Below are 21,504 nucleotides of genomic sequence, written 5' to 3'. Positions count from 1 at the left end.
GTGGCTGTTGCAGCCACTTTATATAGGTTACATATGTTCGGAGGTAATCTTTGCTTCATTTCACAGATGAGAAATCTGAATTCAGAAGTCCCGCTGGATCCTATACAGGCCATAAATACAGAGCTGGGATCCAGCCTTCTCTGTCTACCTCCAAAGCCCCTGCTCTCCCCACATCACACCACCTTGCTTACTTCCATCCGAAAGCTCAACAACAACAGAAATTGCTAACACCAAGCACTGGGCGAGGGGCTCCCACACAGGCCCTCATCTCAAGGAGTCTGCTGTTGAGGGGAATAAAGAGACCCAAAGATGAATTCAATTAAAATTGACATTGTAGGGGCCTTGGTTTTGGCTCAGGTCATGGGATCAAGCCCCACATCAGGCTCCATGCTCAGCATGGCGTCTGCTTAAGTTTCTCTCTCCCTCTCCCTCTGCTCCTCCCTGCCTCTCTCTAAAATAAATAAATAAATCTTAAAAAAACAAAATAAAATAAATGGCTGTCTATTCTCTAACACCTACTCTACCCCAAATGATCAAATAAAACCAGCCATGGTAATTCCATTCTGCCTGCCAGGAACTCATTCAGGAAAGGGCATGTGGCTCAGCTGCTGACGATCAGACATGAGGAGAAGTCAACCGAGGGCTCTGGGCCAGGTCTTCCCATTCCCAGGAAGTCAACACAGAGAAAATGGTTGTGCTCATCTTTTAGACACTGTCATATCTGCCCGTGATTCCCTGACCTGTAGCCATCCTGCTGCAGACTGAGGAGGAAGCCCAGGCAGTAACGAGCCATAGGCAGAGCGGGAGAAGAAGGTAGAGGGCAGATCATTAGAGGCTTTATGTTTTGGGGACCATATAATTTACATCCAACCTGGAGCACCTCTGAGAATGAGAAGGGAGGCTACGAATAAATAAGCTGAGTTAACAGGAACAAAATGGACAGATCTTCTTACATCCCATGCTAAGGAGCGTGGCCTTGCCTGGGTCTGGCCACTTCATGACTTTGAGGGAAAGAAACGTTGTAGCCCCGTCGGCAGCCTAGATACACCTTTCTGGCCACAATGGCAAGAAGAGGTTCATGGGACAGGATGAGAATTGGGACAAAACTGGTGGTCCATATAAGAGAGGTTGAAGGACTGGATGAGCACAGGCCGTAGAGATGAAGAAAATGAAAAACGTTTAGGAGGAAAAGAGGAGAGCCAGGTGGTTGAGTAGATGTGAAGGGAGAAGGTAAGATAGCACTGAGATGGACTCCAGTTCCTGGCTTGGACATCTACATGAAAGATGGTGTCGCTTCCCAGGACTGGGGCCACATGAGGGGTACAGTCCTCACCTCTCCCTGGGAAAAGCCCAGGTGGCCAACCTCTAAAGCCCGGGGGAGGCTCAGCATAGCTGGACCCGCTGACTAGGCTTGTGAATGAGGCGGCATCTTGATGGGAATCGTAGGAAGGAAATTAGAGGTGGGGGAATTGTTTATTCTGGCAAAGATGAAGAAAGAAAGAAAAATTCGAGGGAACAGAATCCATTAGTGGCTCACCTAATGGCCATCAACAAGAAAAGACTGAGGGCAACATATTGTCTGTGGCCCAGAAGACATCGAGGAGACAAAACCTTGCCCCGTGCCTGGATTTTAGATCACACCCATGCTGTGGCTCCAGTCCAATCATTCTCTTTCTCCCAAGAATCAATCTCTCTCCCTCATTCTCTCTCCTTGTGATCTGTTTTAATACAACTAGGGGGCCCAACATTTATGAAGCATGCTAGCACCCGGCCAAGATAACAGATGCAATGTTGTGGCTGCTGGCCAGGGGACGAAACACCCACTGCCCTATTGCTCGAGAACTCGGTAATTCATTCGTCTAACAAATATCCCTCCTGAGCACCGTGATGCAGTAGGTCCGTCCTTCCGTTACAAAAGAAGAGGAAGCGAGGCCTCCGTTCGTGCCTGCGAATCGAATCCGATAAACACACCTGATAGGCTGATGTTTGTCCGGAAAACACGCCCCTCTCTCTCTCCTCCCAATTTCCCTTCCAAATCGATGACCTCACCGCATACTTCACAAGAGCCAAAAGAGCAAAAAATGAAGAAGCTAACTGACGTAAGCCTTGAGTGGGACCACAGAAAAACAACACACAGTTTTTGCAGGCTAACAATGACTTTTTCTTAGTATAGGACTTTTTTTTTTTTTTTTTTTTTTGCAAAAGACCTCCTGAGTCTAAGAAGACCTTCCCTCTTTCTCTACACCACCTTCGGGGCCTTCAGAACAACAGCGTCTAGTGCAAACTACGAGAGCTGGCGGAGCTCAAAGTCCGAGCAGCTCTAGGACGACCTCAAAAGTAGTTCACCTCTTAAAAAAAAAAAAAAAAAGTAGTTCACCTCTTAGGGGAAAAGGACTTTCAGCTAATCAGAGCTCTCCTTATTTGGCCGTTCATTCAACGTGTATTTATTGTCTACTCTATTAAAGTTCCTGTCCCAGGTGCTGGGAACGCAGAAACCATGCATATGTAACCCTCTCTCTGGGAGCATTTACTCTGGCAGGGGAGCCAAACAATAAGAAAATGATTATTCCATTAATTTTCTAATTGTGTGAGTGCTAACACATTACAGGTGCTAAGAAAGTCTACAACAGGGTGCCTGACCTCGTCTGGAGAGACAGGGAAGGCTTCTTTGAGGGCCAATGGGTAAGCTGAGACCTGATGGGAAAGGGGAAGTCAGCAAGGTGAAAGGTGGGGGGAGAGCGGACAGGTGAGTGTCTAGAAAGAAAATGAAACCTGAGCAAAGGTCTTTAGATAAGAAGAAGCATGGGGCTCGGGGCTCCTGAAGGAGGAAGAGTGTGGCTGGAGCTTAGAGAGAGGAGGTGGAGAAAGGGCTGGAAAGGCTTGTAGAAGAGGCAGGGGCCTCGCTCCTAAAAGTTTTCAGTTAAACAATGTTCACATAACTTACAGCGGACCCTTGACAACACAGGTTTGAACTGCGTGGGTCGCCTTATAAGGGGATTTTCTTCAAAATACATTGCAAATGGATTTTCTCTTCCTGATGATTTGCTTAACGTTTTCTATTCTCTAGCTTATTTTACTGTAAGAATACAGTATATAATACATTTAACATACCAAATATGTGTCAGTCAACTGTTTCAGTTATGGGTAGGGCTTTCGGTCAACAGTAGGCTATCGGTAGTTACGTATTTGGGGAGTCAAAGCTATACACGGATTTTCGACTGCTCAGGGGAAGGTGGGGGTTAGTCGATGTGTTGTTTGTTCAAGGCTCAGCTGTACTTTGGGGGGTTGATATCATCGCTTCAAAGGCCTGCCGTAGTGCTGGGATGTTGGCGAGCGGACTGGGAGACTCCCACTTTTGCTGGAACAGGCACAACGAAAGAAGAAATAGGAATGTGTGTGACTCATACCTACCCAAGCCGAGGGAGTTGTGGCACTGTTCGCTGACATTGAACAACCTTACAAGTCCTTTATTCTTACATTTGTTATTTCTCCGGGGATTGCATGTACCTGGAAAGTAAGCCAGAGGAAGGAAATGGGACAGACTGCTGAGCACTGTCCTTGCGGACTATTTAAATGAAACAAAGTCCCATTACAGCTGTCTCCTTCCCTCAGGCTTATGGAGTTTAACTCAGCACGCCCTGTGTCAACACAAGATACAAATCCCTAATCTCCTGGGACTTGAAAATGGGTTGGTAAGACATGGATCTAAACAGACCCCTCAACCATAACTAATTCAACATGTGTTCTAGACGTCGTTTGGCATAGAATTATTATTCGTCTAGTTTTCCTAATAAAACTGGAAACCAGACACATCCAAACCCGGGTTAGACAACTAATAAAGGGCTAAGCCTTATGCTTACCAGAGCGTCTCGTCCTTTCCAAATTACCGAAGAGGACAGCAAACTGCATCTCTCACACAAGCTCAAACACTGATGTGAGCGCAGACATACATATGCGCAAGCATGTACGTTTATACATATGGAAATAGGCATATGAATATTCATCACCATATTTCATCTGACCCGGGATGCCATATTTTATGACACGCACCATTATTTTCTAGTAAGAAAGAAAAACATGCTGCCAATTAAACTGACATGCTGTTGACTGGAAGATGCATCACAATTTCAAAGAAGTTGAAATATGAAAATGGAAATTTTAGAACTGAAGAAACAAGGTCTATCTGAGTGTGTATATTGTGTGCGTGACACACACCTACTTTTTCTCATGTCTGTCACCTGCAAAAACCAAACATCATGTTAGAACCTGATGAGGGCTTGGGCGATAGTCTCCTGTTGCCCGGGTCATAAGAAATCAGGAAAAGATCACATTAGCTAAACCCACGCGACAGCATGCAGCCTTTCCAGACTGGTCTCCCTTCCCATCACCGCTAGAACACCTGCCCTTGTACTCCACGATTCGAAACTCGATACAGAAAGTCTGGTTTTCACCTGTCACCATTTCTGTATTTCAGTGTTGTTTCAGGATAAAGGTCCCTGCAGTGTGTGTGGGACGGGAAGGGGTCACTGGGGAACTCCTTTTCTATCTACCACCCCCCACCCCCACCCCACCTTAGCAAGCACAGCCGTAAATACCCATGCTCTTGACTTACTCTCCCAATGCTCTAAAATGCAAAATGTGTGTGCTCCCAATAGGATGCTGATTAGTATTCCTGGCGATTTTCAAAAGGGGAGAAAGCCTCATAAGAAAATCAATGTAAGATTTCTCCCTCAGACTATAAATTCGCCTTTTACTAAATCCTCTACTTTGTTTTACTCCAGCCAACAATTATAAAGCACTAGCTAGGAGCAGGCACTACTGAGCTGGTGTGGAAATGCAAAGAGAGGCGCTATGGCTCACTAGCCCTGTGCTGGATGAGGACCTGGGGCTGCTCCCAGAGAGCCTGCGGCAGGGGGACAGACACACAAGGTGCAATTAGGATGCACCGTGATCTTCTCCCATGATGCAAGACAGGCTTGGCAAATAGGTTCTTTTCACGTGGACCATAGTAACAGCTGCTCTTAGGTGACGGTGTTAGGAAGGATTCTGAGGTCCTTGTGCTTATTAATGCATCTGTGCCACTGGAAGGTGTTCCTGCGAAGGAATTCACAAAAAGCACAGCTGAGCAAAGAGTGATAAGTCACTCACTAACAACTTGCAATATTTGGGTAGTTTAGCCAGGGTCATAAAGGCCTAACTTTTATTTAATCATTTTGTGGTTGAACCATGTATGTTAATTGTAGATTTCTAGAAAGTACAAAAATGTGATGGGGCACGGGGAGGGCTAAAGTATATATACACAGTCCTGCCAGTAAGAGCCAACACTGTTAATGTGTTAGCATGTTTCTTTCCAATTGCTTTTTCTAAGCATTATCAGAAAGGAGAAGCATTACAACAAGAATAAAACAGAGAAGCCTTTTACCTTTTGGTTTCTGTTAAAGGACAGACAACAGTTCCTGAAGTGTAACCACAGGTCATTCTTAACCCAAGATGCTCCCAAAAAAGGGATCTGCGCTTAGATGCATGTGGGATACACCTGTGTCCTGGGGTCGGGGAGGGACCCACGGTAACACAGTATTAGCATAAAAAAGATCTTGGGAAGTTCCACAGTAAACAAACTCCTATGGAAAATTTCCCTTTTTCTTCCTTTCTGTCTTCCTCCCTTCCTCCCACCCTCTTCCCCACTTCCCTCTCCCCTCTCCTTCCTTTCTTCCCTGCTTCCTTGCTTTTATTACCCACTAGTGTCTTGCAGCAGAATCACATCCTACAGAACACACTTGGGAAATAGTTTCTCCGTTGATGGTCCCATATCCCCACATTTATAGGCTTCCCAGAGCCAGGCAGCCAACGTGAGAGAAGCAGGCCTGTCTCCTACGACGGGGAGTGCTAAAATGCTTGCAGGCACCTGGAACACTGCCTCAGAAAATCCCGTGCCCCCTCCCCTGCCGAACAAGTATGTCAGATAAAAACCCTGCCAGGAAGCACCCACTGGAATTGGTAGGATAAAGTCAAAGTGAAGAACCAATAAACTTGGAAAACTCTTAAAACTTTCGATTTACATAACGCTCTGCTTTCTTCCTTTCCCAATGCCGAAACGCATCTTCTATGATCCAAAGTGAATGCCTTTTTACAATTAAGACACACTTATTGGCCCACAGTATGATAGGCACCAGCAGCATGGACATGAAAGGAGGCAGAATTCTAGATGTCAGGTTGGCCATCACGGCCTCTGGGCAAACTGCAGGGGAGACAGGCCCTGAGGACACAGAGAGAGGTCCCGGGAGCATCTGGAGTCCTCAGATATCAAATAAGTTGTTAGCATCTGCAAGACACCATCCTAAGTAAATGTTCCCTTAATTTTCTGTGAAAATGGAACTCTGGTTTAACGACCTTGTACTGTGTGTCCACTGTATGAAAAGAGACTGGAATATGAATGAAAATCTGTACCCCCCCCAGAAACTTCTAGAATAAAAACATTGGCAGCTATCCTCTGCCTTTACCTACGAAATGGCTGGGGGATGGGCAGTGTTCCCAGAGGAATGGCCACCACCTCCAGCTTGAGGTAGGAACTTCCAGCCCCGGAGAGCCTCACACAGAGAGGCCTTGCCTGGGTCCCCTCACTCCAGGAAGTTCTGCCCCTGTCATGAACATCTCGGTCTGCACAGAATCTATGCTGGCTTTTACTTATTTTATTTCCTATAAAGATCTTCGGGGATTGTTACCCACGGCAGAACTGCTTTGCTATCTGCTTTGCTATTTTATCCGGTTTAATTTTTGGTGATTTATTTTAACTACAGATAATTTCTCTTAAAAATATATTTATTACATTCAATCTTAATTTTAATTTATGTTAAATCTTAATTTTAAACAACTAGGATAATCATGTTATAGACTAATGTTATAGGATTCTACATAATTACGTTATATAGTAACTCTCATTTGTAACCTTATAATAATTATTTTCAGTAACAAATTATTTTCATCTTAATTCTTTTCATCTTAATTTTATACACTTAAGCGAGGACCAGAAAATGCCAATGTGTGGGAGGGAACCCATGTTTGGCCTATGCCCCAAATAAAAGAGGCCCACTGCCTCTCTTCCCCTAGTCAGCAGGACAGAAAGGAGTCTGTTATCCCTTATCGCACAACTCCTTTCAAGCTCCTTATGTGGTTAAGAAGCTCATAATATGCTCTGGGGAAGGTCAGGTAAATAGCCTTAGACTCAACATCACGGCTCTTGGCAACTCATTATTTATTTATTATTTATTTATTTTAATAAACACTAATATAGCAGTAGCTACTGTATGCCAGATACTGTTCTAAGCATTTTATAAATATTGACCCAGAACTTCCCCTGAAAAGAGTAATGAGTCCTATCTCAAGGAGAGCCCAGAAGAGCTGAGAGGGCTGTGTTTCTTATTTTTAGAGCTAACGCACAAAGTCCCTAGATGAGGGAATCCCAGAACTAACAATCGGGGTCTCCAACACATCAATCATTATTAGATGAAAAAGAACGAAGCAGGAAGTCACAGCCTAGTTGGGCCCCTCGTTATAATTTAATTACACTCACTGTTCTGACCCCTTCCAGAACTTTCTGGGAGCAAAAGTTTCGCTGGTGAACCTAGAGAAAACACCAAGAAGCAGTAGTTGGTGCTAGAACAATGGTTCTTGACGTGTGATCCAGGAAACTTGCTCAGAGAGCCCCTGAGGTGAAAACTATTTCCGTAGGAATGCATTATGGCCTTTCCCACTCTTTTCTCTCACATGTGTATATCCAGAGTTTCCAAGCTCCATGACGTGGGGCCCCATGACATTGCTCAGAAGTTTCTAGACCTCTGGCCACCTCCATTGGCCCTCCTCGCGGAAGGAGGGGCGACTCTTAGGTGAGATTGAGCAAAGGGAACGAGCAGGTGCACTCAGCTCTTTCAGAGCCGGCTTGCCCACAAGCGGCATAGATTCTTCTCTTTCCTGCCCACATACGTAAGGCAGGCTCTGCCACCAGAGGGAAGGCTGAAGACCTGCGTCCACGCAGGGTGATCTCAGTTCGCAGGGAAAGAACTCGGAAAACCTACTTTTAGCCTCAGGTCCAGTTTGGTCAGAAATAAAGTTAATCTGGGAACCCCTGTGTGCCTGTTACTCAGACAGTGTGTGCACTGGAAGGGGAGGTGAGCAATGGCTTATTTATGCCTCAGACCCCAAGGTGTGCCCTCAGGTAAGTAGTGCCCTCTCTGTGCCTTAGTCAGCTGCTCTGGAATAGGGAGCTATTCGTAAGCTGCCTTGTAGGCTTATGAGCTTCTTACAGATAGAGAGTCCAGTACAGTGCCTTCGCAGATAACTATTGCTTTATTACCGTTCACGAGACAAGTGAGATGCCCTGGAGAGCTTCAGAATGCCCAAGAATGAGCTACATGTAAGTAGAGAGCCATGAACTCCTAGTCACTGCTCCAGAATGTTCCTTCATGCCAACTAGCCACACTTGGATTCTACCTTGTCCTCATAGCAATTCTGCTCAAGTGGCTGGAATGTACTCTTGGAAACTAAGGCGATTATCGGGTGGTCAGTCTCATAATCAGGAATTCAACAGTAATAAGGAGACCCTTTCCCTGCCATTTCCATATCACTGAACAGGCCGCACCTGCTGGTCTAAGTCCTTATAGAAAGCCACACTCAGTCAGCAGTGTGTGTGAAGAGCCGTAAGGCTCCTTTGTGGCCTTTGCTGTCAGGAGGTCAAGACTGAAGTGAAATGTCAAGGCACCACAGGGTGATGTCCAGATGAGTTGAGATGGATGGTCAGAGTGACAGAGGACATGATAAGGTGATACTGTAATTAGTAATAAGATACACACATTTGGCCTTCGTCCCCCATTCCTGGCACAGAGCTCCTAACATCCTCGGAATTTCCTAAGTGAAAGGCAAGAAGAAAGAACAGAATCTAGAGAGAGAAAGAGCCATGGCTGTAGCTATAGCTAGAAGAGGGTCCCTGGTTGGAGCGGTGGCCTTCAGTAACACAGAGCCTCTTCCCAACTTTGGCCCAGCAGGGAGGGACCCAGGAAGGAAATACTCCAACTTTCCTTTCCTCCATCTTGCCATCTCTACCTCTTCCTTCCAATGGCTAAAACCAACTGGAAACCAGATGGCGGGTGGTCGATTGTTGGTAATGACAGTGTGTCCAACCACACAGCAGAGTGGATCCAGAGGTGCATACAAACCACAAGGGCTAGGGAGTGTGCCCCAGAGAACCCCAACATTTAGATTACACCCACTGTAATCTGGATGTCCAGGGGAAAAGGAGCTTGAGAAGGAACAACTGGCAAGGGAGGAGGACAATCAGGAAGCCATGCGAGAACGTGTTTCAATAAGGTAGAAGTGACCACGGTGTCAGTTGTTGCTGATGGCTCAGTAAAGGTGGAGACATTCCAAGTAGCAGTGAAGGTCTTTGCCGTGATGCTAAGAGCTGTTCTGGCACAGGGGTGAGAGCGAAAGTCTGACTGAAGTGGATTTAAGAGAGAAAGGGAAGGGGCGCCTGGGTGGCACAGCGGTTAAGCGCCTGCCTTCGGCTCAGGGCGTGATCCCGGCGTTCTGGGATCGAGCCCCACATCAGGCTCCTCCGTTATGAGCCTGCTTCTTCCTCTCCCACTCCCCCTGCTTGTGTTCCCTCTCTCGCTGGCTGTCTCTATCTCTGTCAAATAAATAAATAAAATCTTAAAAAAAAAAAAAAAAGAGAGAAAGGGAAGAGGAGCTTTGAAGATAGACATTCAGGACAGGTCTTCTGAGTTTTGCTACCGACCTGAGCAGAACAGTGGAGTAGTCCGTGGCTTGGGGCAATGGTGGCGGGGATCCGGTGGCGGCCGAATCGGGCTTGATCCAACGGCGCGCTCCCTGAACCCCCCGCGGGGGTGCGCCGGGCGGCCAGGTAGCAGCCGCCTGGGGTGCAGCCCGCAGGTGCCTCCGGTGGGGCCCGCAGGGAGGGGCTCACCTGCTCGCCCTGTGACCCAGACCCCCCTCCTCATCGGCGTGGCGGGCACGAAGAGCGAGCACGCAGCGGCAGGACCACACCATTACTCCGTTGTAATAGCTTTTTGTTTGACTCATTTTTGTAAAGAAGGAAGACCCTGACACATTCATTCATTCATTCCAGGTATGACTAATTTCCTATTCCATCCTGAAAAACAATCCAATTTTTGTAGCATCCTGGAGACTTTGAATCCTATTAAAACCTCCATGCCTAGCAGCATTTCTCATAATAGAAATTTTCCTTCCATAATATGCAATGCCGATTTCTACCTATTCATCCTCTTCCAAGTCTCCTTATGTTTTGCCACCACTACTTCATACTTCAAGGACAAAACTAGGCAGAACAGTCACGCCAGTGAGTACATCTAGAATACTGAAGTTACCTTGAGAAGAGGCCAGAGAAAAATGCTTTCATGTCGGCGGAAGATTAAGCGGGGTTCCAGCATTTAGTTATACGTCGTGTAATCTCCAAGCTGTAAGTGAAACACCAACGTGGTATTGTTAGATGTGACTAGATAGACAAGATCAGTGCCCTCCCAAACCAGGGGAAAGCACTGTCCTCCTCAAAAGACGGCCAAAGGGGGTGACGCCCAGGATCGTCAGGTTCAACAGTCTACCTTCCATCCAGAGATATTTGTGATTTCTTTTTTCTTTTCTTTTTCTTTTTTTATTTATTTGACAGAGAGAAAGACAGCCAGCGAGAGAGGGAACACAAGCAGGGGGAGTGGGAGAGGAAGAAGCAGGCTCCCAGCAGAGCAGGGAGCCCAATGCAGGGCTCGATCCCAGGACCCTGGGATCAGGCCCTGAGCCGAAGGCAGACGCTTAACGACTGAGCCACCCAGGTGCCCCACATTTGCGATTTCTTGTTGAAGGGACCTCTCCTGAAGGGAAGACCCTTGAGGACTTCCGATCAATCTTGATGTTACCTCACCCTTGCTCCCTTCCTCAGCCACGTGAGCCGCCAGGCCTCCTCACCACAACCTTGCCCAGGACTCACCCCCTCCACTCCCGCTGGAACTTTTACACCCTCACTTCGGGATGGTGTCAGGTAGGGGCATTTTTCTCAGGTTCAAAAATCTGAGTTTGACCATTTGGGCTCCAATCAGGAACCCAAGGAGAGATTTTTGTTAAAGCCTCAAAAATCCCTAAAAGGGAGGCAGGAGCCCAAGCTCTAGTAAGCTTCCTCAGGATACTGGCAACAAAGGGCAGTCTTCCCGTTCCATTTCTCCACGGAGTGTATCCTGAGGCAAGTTCTCCTCTTGCGCGAGTTGTGCAACCAAGAACTGGGAACTGGGAACCAAGGGCGATTAAAGCCATCAGGAGCAGGGGTTAAAGACAGCAGCCTCATGAACCACTGGATCTACTTTTTATTCTCTCAAGCAGTTTTTGAGTCCTTCAGGGACAAGTATGGTATCATAACTAAGTATAATCACAGTTAGGACGGAACAACCTATATTTTCTGCGTGGCTGTCTGAATGAATTCATTTTCAGTCAATAGAAGCAAACAGCTTATGTTAAGAAGAGGAGCTCAGTGTAATTAAGTGTGTACTTGGCTTTGTGATACTCTCTTTTCCTTGAACCCACTGGAATTTTCCAAGGAAGAATGAAAGAAATACAAAATAGGGACCAGGAAGGAGATGCTAGGAAGAGTGGGTGCCCAAGGATACAGGCGTCCAGAGGGTGCAAACAGGACTGTGTGTTTAAACAACAGCCATGACTTATGAAATATATCTTCCCCCTCTCGTTCCCACGCGGTGACAATGTTTAAACATGCTCTAACACATACTGTGAAACATACCCTTCGGCAGCTTTGTGAGCCCCGACTCCAACGCCCTTTTTCCGCATTCATTCACAGACACACACACAAAGACACACGGGGATAAACTGCACATATTATGCTGTCATGAGAAAAGTTTTATTTTTTTTATTTTTTTTATTTTTTTAAAGATTTTATTTATTTATGTGACAGAGAGACAGCCAGCGAGAGAGGGAACACAGCAGGGGGAGTGGGAGAGGAAGAAGCAGGCTCCCAGCAGAGGAGCCTGATGTGGGACTCGATCCTGGAATGCCAGGATCACGCCCTGAGCCGAAGGCAGACGCTTTAACGACTGCGCTACCCAGGCGCCCCTAAAGTTTTATTTTTTAGTGTAGGAGTTAGGAGGACAGCATCTGCAACTAGACTGGCTGGGTTTGAACCCTGACTCTATTGCTTACTAGCTCTGGACCTGCGGCAAGCTACTCTTTGCCTCACGTGTAAAGTGAGGACCATGACAGTGCCTGCCCCAGAGCATTAAAATCACAAGAAAAATATACATCGCACACTTAGAGCAGTACCCAGTACCTGGTTAGTGTTATTTGTTTAACACAGCGTTGTAATAAGACTCTCTGGGAGCTTCTGTGCACGGTTTGGGCGGCCTGGGGGGAAGGCAGAGTGACAGGAGTTGGGGGGCCGGGAGGGAAGGGCGAGGATTCACTGGGGGTGGCCAAGGTGTTCTCGTGCACTAAAGAGCTGTTCCAGTTAGTACAGAGTGTAGGTAAATACGATCAATGCCGTGTAATTTCTATTGAACCCTTTAAATCTAGCACCGCAGAGACTGTAAGCGCAGACTCCGAAAGTAACAAAATGCACTTGTCAATGTCTAAAGCCCTTTCTCTCCACGCCCCTGCACCGGAATGGCACGTAAGCGAAACATCCAGAACAGAGCCAGCATGACAGGGCACTGGCGTCCTGGTTGTCTTTGATCCTGTCCGTATTCAAAAGGTAAAGAGTTCTTCCCTCCAATCGGTTAGTCATCGAACAAGAATTGAGAGACACCACGGAGTGTTCAGCACAAGCTCCCCCCGCCCTCGTTCCTATCCCGCTTGATAATTAGATCTAGTTGGGAGAGAAGCCGTACGCGTCACCCAACGGGAAACCATCACCTGACCTCAGGGGTCAGGCCCACCCACTGGGGCTCCCAGCGGGGTCAGAGAGGGTGGCCGCTCTTGCCCAGGACACCTGGATAATGGCTTAGATCTGCGTGGCGGCGGGGCTACGGTGGCGGCCGAAACGGGCTTGATTCCACGGCGCGCTCCCTGAACCCCCCGCGGGGGTGCGCTGGGCGGCCGGGTGGCAGCCGCCTGGGGTGCAGCCCGCAGGTGCCTCCGGTGGGGCCCGCGGGGAGGGGCTCACCTGTTCGCCCCGTGACCCAGACCCCCCTCCTCATCGGCGTGGCGGGCACGAAGAGCGAGCACGCATCGGCGGGACCACACCGTGCAGTTTCCCAGAGTTGATTTCCACCCGCCGTGGACCCTGCGGCCCGGCCCAAGGCGCAGCCCAGGGTTCCCCCCTTCCCCCGCACCTGTGTGCAAGTGTCCCCGGCCGCACCCGGTGGGAGGGCGACCCCTGCTGGCCGAGACGCGCGGCGGCGGGCCCCTCCTGCCGCCGGGCACCTGAGTCTGCACCGGGTGCGCGCAGTCTCCCGTGGCCTCCGCACGCGTCCTCCGCCGCAGGTTCGCGCTGTTCCCAGAGCTTTGTTCCCACGAGCTAACATTTTGAACCATTACTGCACTTGTTCTTTCGCTTCGTTTTGAATGCAGACGTCGAGCCAGTGTGCATTTTTGAGTTCACATTCCTATCCGGCATCTCCTCTGCTTTTCCCTTTTTGCCACCACCCTCCTAATTGCAGTCAGCCCCCCCAAAACTCTCCGTTTGTCTTGATTTCTTTGTTTACAGGCTGAAGCGGAAAGTAATCTGGGTTTTGGTAAGGAATTGTATGTACTGTAACAGAATATATAATTTCATGGTGTAGAAGAGGCGATCCCCGTCTACGGCCTGCGGTTAACATGGAACCTCTATGAAATACTTCAATCCATTTCCCCCCGTCACTGTTTCTCTGCTTCTCAGGGCCGTCTTCCCAAATATCCCCCATCAGAGGAGGCGGCCACGCCAATGGAGGACGCCTGCAGGCAGCGAAATGTAAACGAACCGTTTAATATCCTAGAGATTTTTTTTTCTTTTTGTGTAATACATGCTGGCAATTAAAAATAAAATAAAATCTATGAACTTCAAATTCAGTGCAAGAGAAATGCAGAGGAAAGCCCTTGTCTAGTTCAGCTTCCCAGAACAACCAGTCACTGTCATAAAACCTTGGTTTCTTTCGGTGCCTCGAGATTGTGTGTGTGTGTGTGTGTGTGTGTGTGTGTGTGTAACACAGATGGAAGCAAAATATACACACTTCACAGCATCTTGTTTTTATTCACTTAAAAACATCAACTCATATATATCTACTTATATGTTTTTACTTAGTTCTTTTTAATAAATTTTTATGACTTTAAATATTTTTCCTACATTTTTATGGCTATGACATCATTCCCTCATCCAGTCCCTTGCGGCTGGATAAAGATGTTTAAGTTCTTTCTTCTCTTTTGCGGTTGCAAGACAAAAAAAAAAAAAAAAAAAAGCTGCAATGAATGTTCTTGTCTAAAATCCCTCGTCTGCAATTCCAAAGCTCAAACAGCTTAAAAAACTGAAAGTCTTTTCAAATGTTTGGCACAGTCGTTTGGCAGCTAAACGATAGCTGAACGCATGTGAGGCTATTTAGAGTCTTTATAGTACTTGACGTGAATTCATCTATCTTTTTGCTGACACATTACTGGGTTTGATTACAGGTTGTTAACCCAACTCCCACTAGAGTTGTTAACAAAAAAGACTGTGTGGTATGCACGGACTTATCTTTCTAAAATCCAAGCGATTTTAAGTTGTGAAGCACGTTCAGCACTAACGGTTTTAGCCCTGGGTAGATACCTTTGTACATATTTACGAGTTGTATCTTCAGGATAAATTTGAACACGTAGAGTCGCTAATGAAACGTGCGTGTTAAACTTTGGCAGACACCATCACATTGCTCTTCAAAGGAGTGAACGATTTACATCGCAAGCAATATTAAATAGAAATGCCTGTTCTGGGGCGCCGGGGGGCTCCGTTGGTTAACATGATCCTGGGGTCCTGGGACCCAGCCCTGCATCAGCTCCCTGCTTGGCGGGGAGTCTGCTTGTCCCTTTCCCTCTGCCCGCCTGCCCCCTACACTGTGCGCGCACTCTGTCTCTCAAATAAATAAATACAATCTTTATTTTAAAAATGCCTCTTAGCCTGTTCTTTCACATGCAAATAGAACTTTTTGAGGTTTGCTGATATGACCAGTGAAAAGGTGATAACTCATGTAGTTTTGAGTTCATTTTATTACGGGTGAGATTAGGCATTTCTAGAATTTACCATTGATTTACATCCATTCTTTAAGTATTAGGTTAATTATCCCATCGACTCTCAAGATGTGTTCCAGGCATTTTTTTCCCAGCTTGTTTGTCTTTTGTTTTGGTTTTGTTTATGATAATTTATTGTACAGGAAGTTCTAATTCTTTTGTAATTATATTCATTCCTCATTGATGCATCTGGAATTTATTTTGATGTAAGGAATTGTTTGCATGCCATAACAGACTGTCACAAACTCAGCGGTTTAAAACAATACAAATGTTTTCTCTCTCGGTTGTGTAGGTCAGAAGTCCAGCACAGCCTGATTAGATTCCGTGCTCAGAGTCTCACTGGGCTAAAATCAAGGCATTGGCCAGGCAGCAGTCCAGCGCCTCGCACAGTGGATGAGAGGTCCCTGCTTTCTTGCTGTCTGTCAGCTTCTGGAGGACATCCACCCTCTCTGGTCACGCGGCCTTTCCACAGTATGGTGATTTGTTTCTCGAAAGGCCACAGGACTGTGCTCGCTTGGGCAGCACATGTACTAAAATTCGAAAGGCCACAGGATAGCATCTACTGTGGCTTCAAATGTCTCTGACTTGAGCTCTGCTAGCTCTCTTCTGCTTTTAAAAGCTCATGTGATTACACTGGGCCCATTTCAAAAATCTGGGATAATCTCCGTATCTTAAGGTCAACTGTGCCACAAAGAGAACGCAAACATGACAGTAACTCCGGGCAAAGATCATGGGGCACATTTTGAATTCTGCCTACGCATCAACGAAGTGAGTAAGACTCCAGCTCCCTTTGATTACTAGCCAGTCGCCCCAAAATTATCTTGAATAAACCACTGACACCAGTTTGTTTGGTTGTTTGAAATTTGGGTTGCTGGATAAGTCAGAGATGTCGTTGATCCGAGTGGAATCCAGCCCCTACCTTTCTGCCACTTCAGCTCCTCTGGGGGCAAGAGATTCGTATTTGACAACCTGAAAACTCCTGGAAATCGGAGGAGTCCCGTTCTGGGGCCAGCCCCGTAGACTCGATATGAAAGGTCCAGGGCTCAGTGGCGCCCTGTGAGTAGAAGCTCAGGCGTGTGGCTGTTCCATGAAGAGCTCACCCCTGTAGAGAGGAGGGAAGGGTCTGGATCTTGTAGGTTCAGTGCTCATTACACTCTGGGAATGACAGCCAGAGAAAACTGTGAGCTCCAGGAAGCTTCGGGGCAGTGGAGATCTGTCAGTGGCTTCTCCCTCCCATCATATGCCCACCCACACCAGGGAAGAAGGACCTAGTTGCTTGTATTCTCAGAGACTTCGCTTCAACTTCAACTTGAAAGTGGCAGAGGAGCCAGGACAGAACTTGGGAATGATTGCAATGTCATTCATTTATGCTGTTAAATTGTTGTATGAGATAAAGGATAGTTGTCATAATATTATTCTTTCGTCCGTGTCTCTGTTGTGCTTTCAATAACTCCAATGTTTCATCTTGATTTTTGTTCCGTTGTTGTAGATATTTCAGTTTCTGGACATTCAGAAGAACAGCTTGGTTGTGATAACCCTATTCCTGTACAATGTTTGATCCAGCCCCTTACTAATAATCCGCCAGCTCTGTCTCTGGCTGGTGATGTATGATTTTTCTCATCCATTTCTACTCTGAACTTAAAAATCTAGCTCTGATTCCCTTCGTGTGCCTGAATTGTCATAGGTGGCCAAGAAGAAAATGACTCATCCTTAGCTCTTTGTAACAGAGAACATCTGCTTCTCTGTAAACCTCTCTGGAATGAGCTTTACCTCCAGTTGTAAGCAGGGGAAAGGAAGAAGTACTGCCTTGAAATCAACTACTCCTTCCTTTCCTTTCCTTCCCTCCTATCCCTCATATCTGTTCTTTTCAAATCCCCATGCATCCGGCTTGGCTGAGAACTAATGCATGTAGTAAGATTGTTGGTATTATTTTTTATTTATTTATTTTTTATATTTTAGATCCTTACTCATAGGCTACAAATTTAAAGAAATAATTTTCCCTTCTAAAAGTCTCAGAAATGAGAAAATAAGTGCTTGCAAATATGCTTTCTTTTCAACTACAGAATGTAAATGACAGTTATAAATAGAGATCCTTTTGCAATGGAAGACAGAGAATACGGCACCATTCCAGTTGTTAAATAGAAAAGAATGGGATAGAGGTACTTCCTAGCCTAAGGAAGAAAGAAATCTATGCATAGCCTCTATCGAAAGCTGTACCTAGGACACCTATCCATATTTAAATCCATTTATGAATCACTAACAACAACAAAAATGCGTGTTTCTTGAACATCAAGTCTCTGGGACTTTTCTTTCCCACTACAAACCCTCCATAAAACCTCCCAGAATTTCTGTCCTTGAAGCAGGAGTCAAATTAGATAGCAAGGACCATCCCCAAGATAGCACCGTCCCCCAGGGACAGCGAGACGGGCTCTCTCTAACCCAGTACGTTACTGTCCATGATCAACCAACCCTTATCTCTGTGTCATAACTATAAAAACTGATAATGGATTTAAAATCCAAAATTTTTGGATTTAAAATCCAAAAACTCAGATTTTCAGGTGCCAAATAAAAAACACGGATTTTTCCGTGGAGTTTCATTACTAGGAATAAGACTCATGCTGCCCTCAGGTTGTTCTTAGTACTTTTTAAGTCTTCTCCTTGAGAAGTGATTATATGTATTAGCAGAAGACGAGTTCTACGAGGACAGTCACAGCTGACAGAGCCTCAGTATACTCGGGCTTGGTTCTCCCAACCCCATTCCAAATCAAGAGTGTGAATTGTCATCTAGTTGGTTTGTTTCCTTTTTAATGTGGCTACAATAAAATAGTTGATGAAGGCTATAAAACAGAGAAATATCAAAGAGCAGGGTATTTTTATTCAAATAAACTTTTGTTTCATCGATTGTTCATGCATTTACGTATGTAACAAGTATCTATCAAGAGCCCGCTACGTGCCCGGCATTGATTCAGTGTTGGAGATACAATAACGAACAAGAACAAAAAAATCTCCCAACGTCCCAACCCTTTTGGAGTTAATACTCTGATAGGGTTAAAAGGCAATAAGCAAGACAAATAAGTAAAATACGTACGACGGATGGTAATGAGTGGTAAAGAAGAAAAAAGGGGAGATGAGGAAACTTGCCAGGCATGATGGAATTCTAGATGCGGAGATCAGAAAGGAGCCCACTGAGAAGGGAAGAAAACAAAATAAGAAACAAAACGTATCAACTAACAATTCCAGTTACCCACTCTCCCTGCACAACGCCAAGGGAACCACCAACAAGAGAGAAGACGAACACAACACACTAACTTGAACTATACATATGTGCAAGCAATCTGGCTTAGGGAATAAAACGTTTCAAACATGAATGCAGGACCCCACTGCCTTCTCTTACCTCGCATTCAAGAGTAACCAGTATCCTTAATTTGATTAACTTTTACTCTTTGTACGTACGAATGTATTCCTAAACTATGAGTGGAACCAAACTGGATACATCTTTCTGAAGTTTGTCTTTAGTCAATATTACATATTTTTAGATGTATCCCTATTGATACAAGTATCTCTACGTCATTAATTTTAAATTACAAAACTTTATCATATAAACCATCTATTCTTTCGGATATGGTCATTTAACTGTTTCTGATGCACAGGAATGCCATTGACTTTTTAAAATTAATTTTTCTCTCTTTTGTTGATCCTTTAGATTTCTATGTCGTCTGCGAGTAATAGCCATTTTGTTTCTTGCTCTCTGATCCTTACACATTATTTTTGTCTTGTTTTATGCTCTAGTTCAAACTTCTAGTACAATGTTGAAAAGAAATGGGGATAGTAGACATATCCACTTTGTGCCTTTTTAAAAAAATGCTCAGTATTCATTGAATGTGATACTATGGGTATTCACTAGCTGTGTCCAGTTACAGAAGTTCCTTTCCATCACTGATTACTTGAAATGTTTTACTATTGCATGGGTGTTGAATTTTATTAAATCTATTTCTGCATCTACCAAGAGAAGCATATTACTTTTCCTCCTTATTCTTCTAACACAATGAATTACAGGGGCGCCTGGGTGGCTCAATGGGGTAAGCGTCCAGCTCTTGATTTTGGCTCAGGTCATGATCTCAGGGTCCAGGGATCGAGCCCCCAGTTGGGCTCTGTGCTCAGCAGGGTGTCTGCTTGACAATTCTCTCCCCCTCTCTCTCCCCCTCCCCCCTCTCAAGCTCTCTCTCTAGTGAATAATATTATTAGCTCTTCTGGTGCTGAGCTCTCTTAGTATAAATACAACTTGGTCATGTTTAGTTTTGTTTATTAATATATTGCTATATCCAGTTACAACATCTTTGTATCTACGTCAGGTGAATTTAGCTTACAATTTTCCTTTAATGTATTGTGCTCGTCTGGTTTTGGTAAAGATGTTATGTTGGCTTCATAAGATGATCTTCATAAAAGGCACTCCTTTTCAAATATCTGGAATAGTTTGTATAGGATTGAGAAGATTTGTTTTTTGATGTTTGGAGGAATTGTCAGTAATCCTATCTGGCACTTGGGGATGATATTTTTTAATTGAAATTTTTATTGAAATAATTGTAGGTTCACATACAGGAAGGAGTAGGAAATCGGAGATTCCATGTGCCTTTTTTCCAGTCTCCCCCACTGATAACATTTCGCAAAACTGTAATACAAGGTAACTATCAAGATATTGACATTGATAACCCTTTTCCAGATTTCCTGTTCCACTTGTACTTATTTGTATGTTTGTATGTATTTTGTTCTATACAATTTATCACACTTACAGGTTTGTGTATCTGCTACTACAGTCAAGATACACACAGTCCCATAATTACAAGGATCTTTTGTGCTGCCCTTTTATAACCCCAAAGAAGAAAAGGATGTTCTTAATGCATATTTCTTCAATGGTTGTAAGTTATTTAGGTTTTCTGTTTCTCCTTGTGTCCACTTTGGTAAAGTACATTTTTCTTTTTCTCATAAACATTTTGCCAAAAAAGTATAAACTTTTTCATAGTTTGCTCCCATCTTTAAAATCTCTACTTCTGTAGTTTGTCCCCCTTTTGGTCCTAAATTGTTATTAGTGCCTATTCTCTTTTCATATATTCATCTCACCAGAAGTTTCCCTATTTTTCTTTTTAAAGAATCAACTCTCATTTAATTGTTCTTCTTCACTGTATTGTTAATTCATTATCTTCTGCTTTTATCTTTTCCTTCCTTCTGCTTTCTTGGGATTTGTTTCTTTTCCCTCTAACTTCTTGAGTAGAATGAAGTCATTAATTTTCAGTCATTCTTCTAATCTATTCATCTATAAGTCTCTCCCTTAGTAGTTCTCAGATGAGTTTTATTATCAGCATGTAGAATTTTCATTGTTAAATTGCAAATATTTTCTAAATTCCAGTATGAGTTCTTCCTTGACCCATGAGTTTAAAAGCTGTTTTCTTTATTGTTTGTTACCTTCTTGTAAAATGCACTGTGGTCACGGAACATGGTCCATATAATATACATTCTTCAATATTTGCTGGGACTTACTTTGAGGTCTTAAAATTTGATTAGTTCTTAAATTGTGCATGTGGATTTGGAAAGAATAAGGTTCTCTGCAACGGCGAGCTCCTTGTACATATTCATCAGAGCAAGCTTATTGTGTTCTTATCTTCCACGCGCTTACTGAAATTTTTGTGTGATTAATAAACCATTAAGTGAGGTCTATTAAAATTATTAAAATTGTGAAATTGCCAATTTCTCCTTGTGATTCTGTAAACTTCTGCCTTTTATATTTTAAGCATTAAAGGCACACACAGGTTTATAATCATAATACCTTCACGGTGCTTTATCTTGTCATTTGGCATGAACTCACTTAGTCCTTAAAAAATGCTTTCACTTCGAAGCTATTTTATCTGGTATTTGCATCCCTATACAGCCTCACTGGCTTTCATTAGATTTGCTGGACGTACACTTTCTCAACTTCTTACTTTCAGCCTTTATATATGCTCACATTTTAGGAGTCGTGGTTGTAAAAAAAAAAAAAAAAAAAAAATTAACCCACTCTGGTAATTAGTCCTTTAACTATCTTGTTTATCCCATTTATATTCATTTTGACCTGTTTAATTAAAGATCTAATTTGATTATTTTTTCCCCTTCTCCCCTTTTCCATTCTTGTTTGGATGGCTTGGGTGTTCCTTTTTTTTTTAAACCACTTTTGATTTGGAAATTGTATATACTATTTGTGCATTATAAGGTTGCAAT

General features: G+C 44.5%; 1 protein-coding gene across 4 annotated transcripts in view; it reads right to left on the bottom strand.

The window, feature by feature from the left end:
• The window catches only part of HSD17B7 (hydroxysteroid 17-beta dehydrogenase 7), a 50,926-nt gene that overhangs the window by 5,577 nt on the left and 23,845 nt on the right, over window positions 1-21,504 (bottom strand). For 2 of the 4 annotated variants that reach the window (XR_005836295.1, XR_005836296.1), the window contains one exon: window positions 10,398-10,487. Coding sequence is in view for 2 of the 4 variants with exons in the window: in XM_040635982.1 (XP_040491916.1) it covers window positions 18,426-18,440 (15 nt within the window). In the remaining 2 variants the exon portion in view is untranslated. Of the gene's footprint in view, window positions 1-10,397; window positions 10,488-14,010; window positions 18,441-21,504 lie in introns of those variants that run through there. The other 2 variants (XM_040635982.1, XM_040635985.1) reach the window with 1 other exon arrangement.

The sequence above is a fragment of the Ursus maritimus genome, unplaced genomic scaffold (genome assembly GCF_017311325.1).
Source record: "Ursus maritimus isolate PB19 unplaced genomic scaffold, ASM1731132v1 scaffold_2, whole genome shotgun sequence".
NCBI lineage: Eukaryota > Metazoa > Chordata > Mammalia > Carnivora > Ursidae > Ursus > Ursus maritimus.
This window is presented reverse-complemented; position numbering and strand designations above follow the sequence as displayed.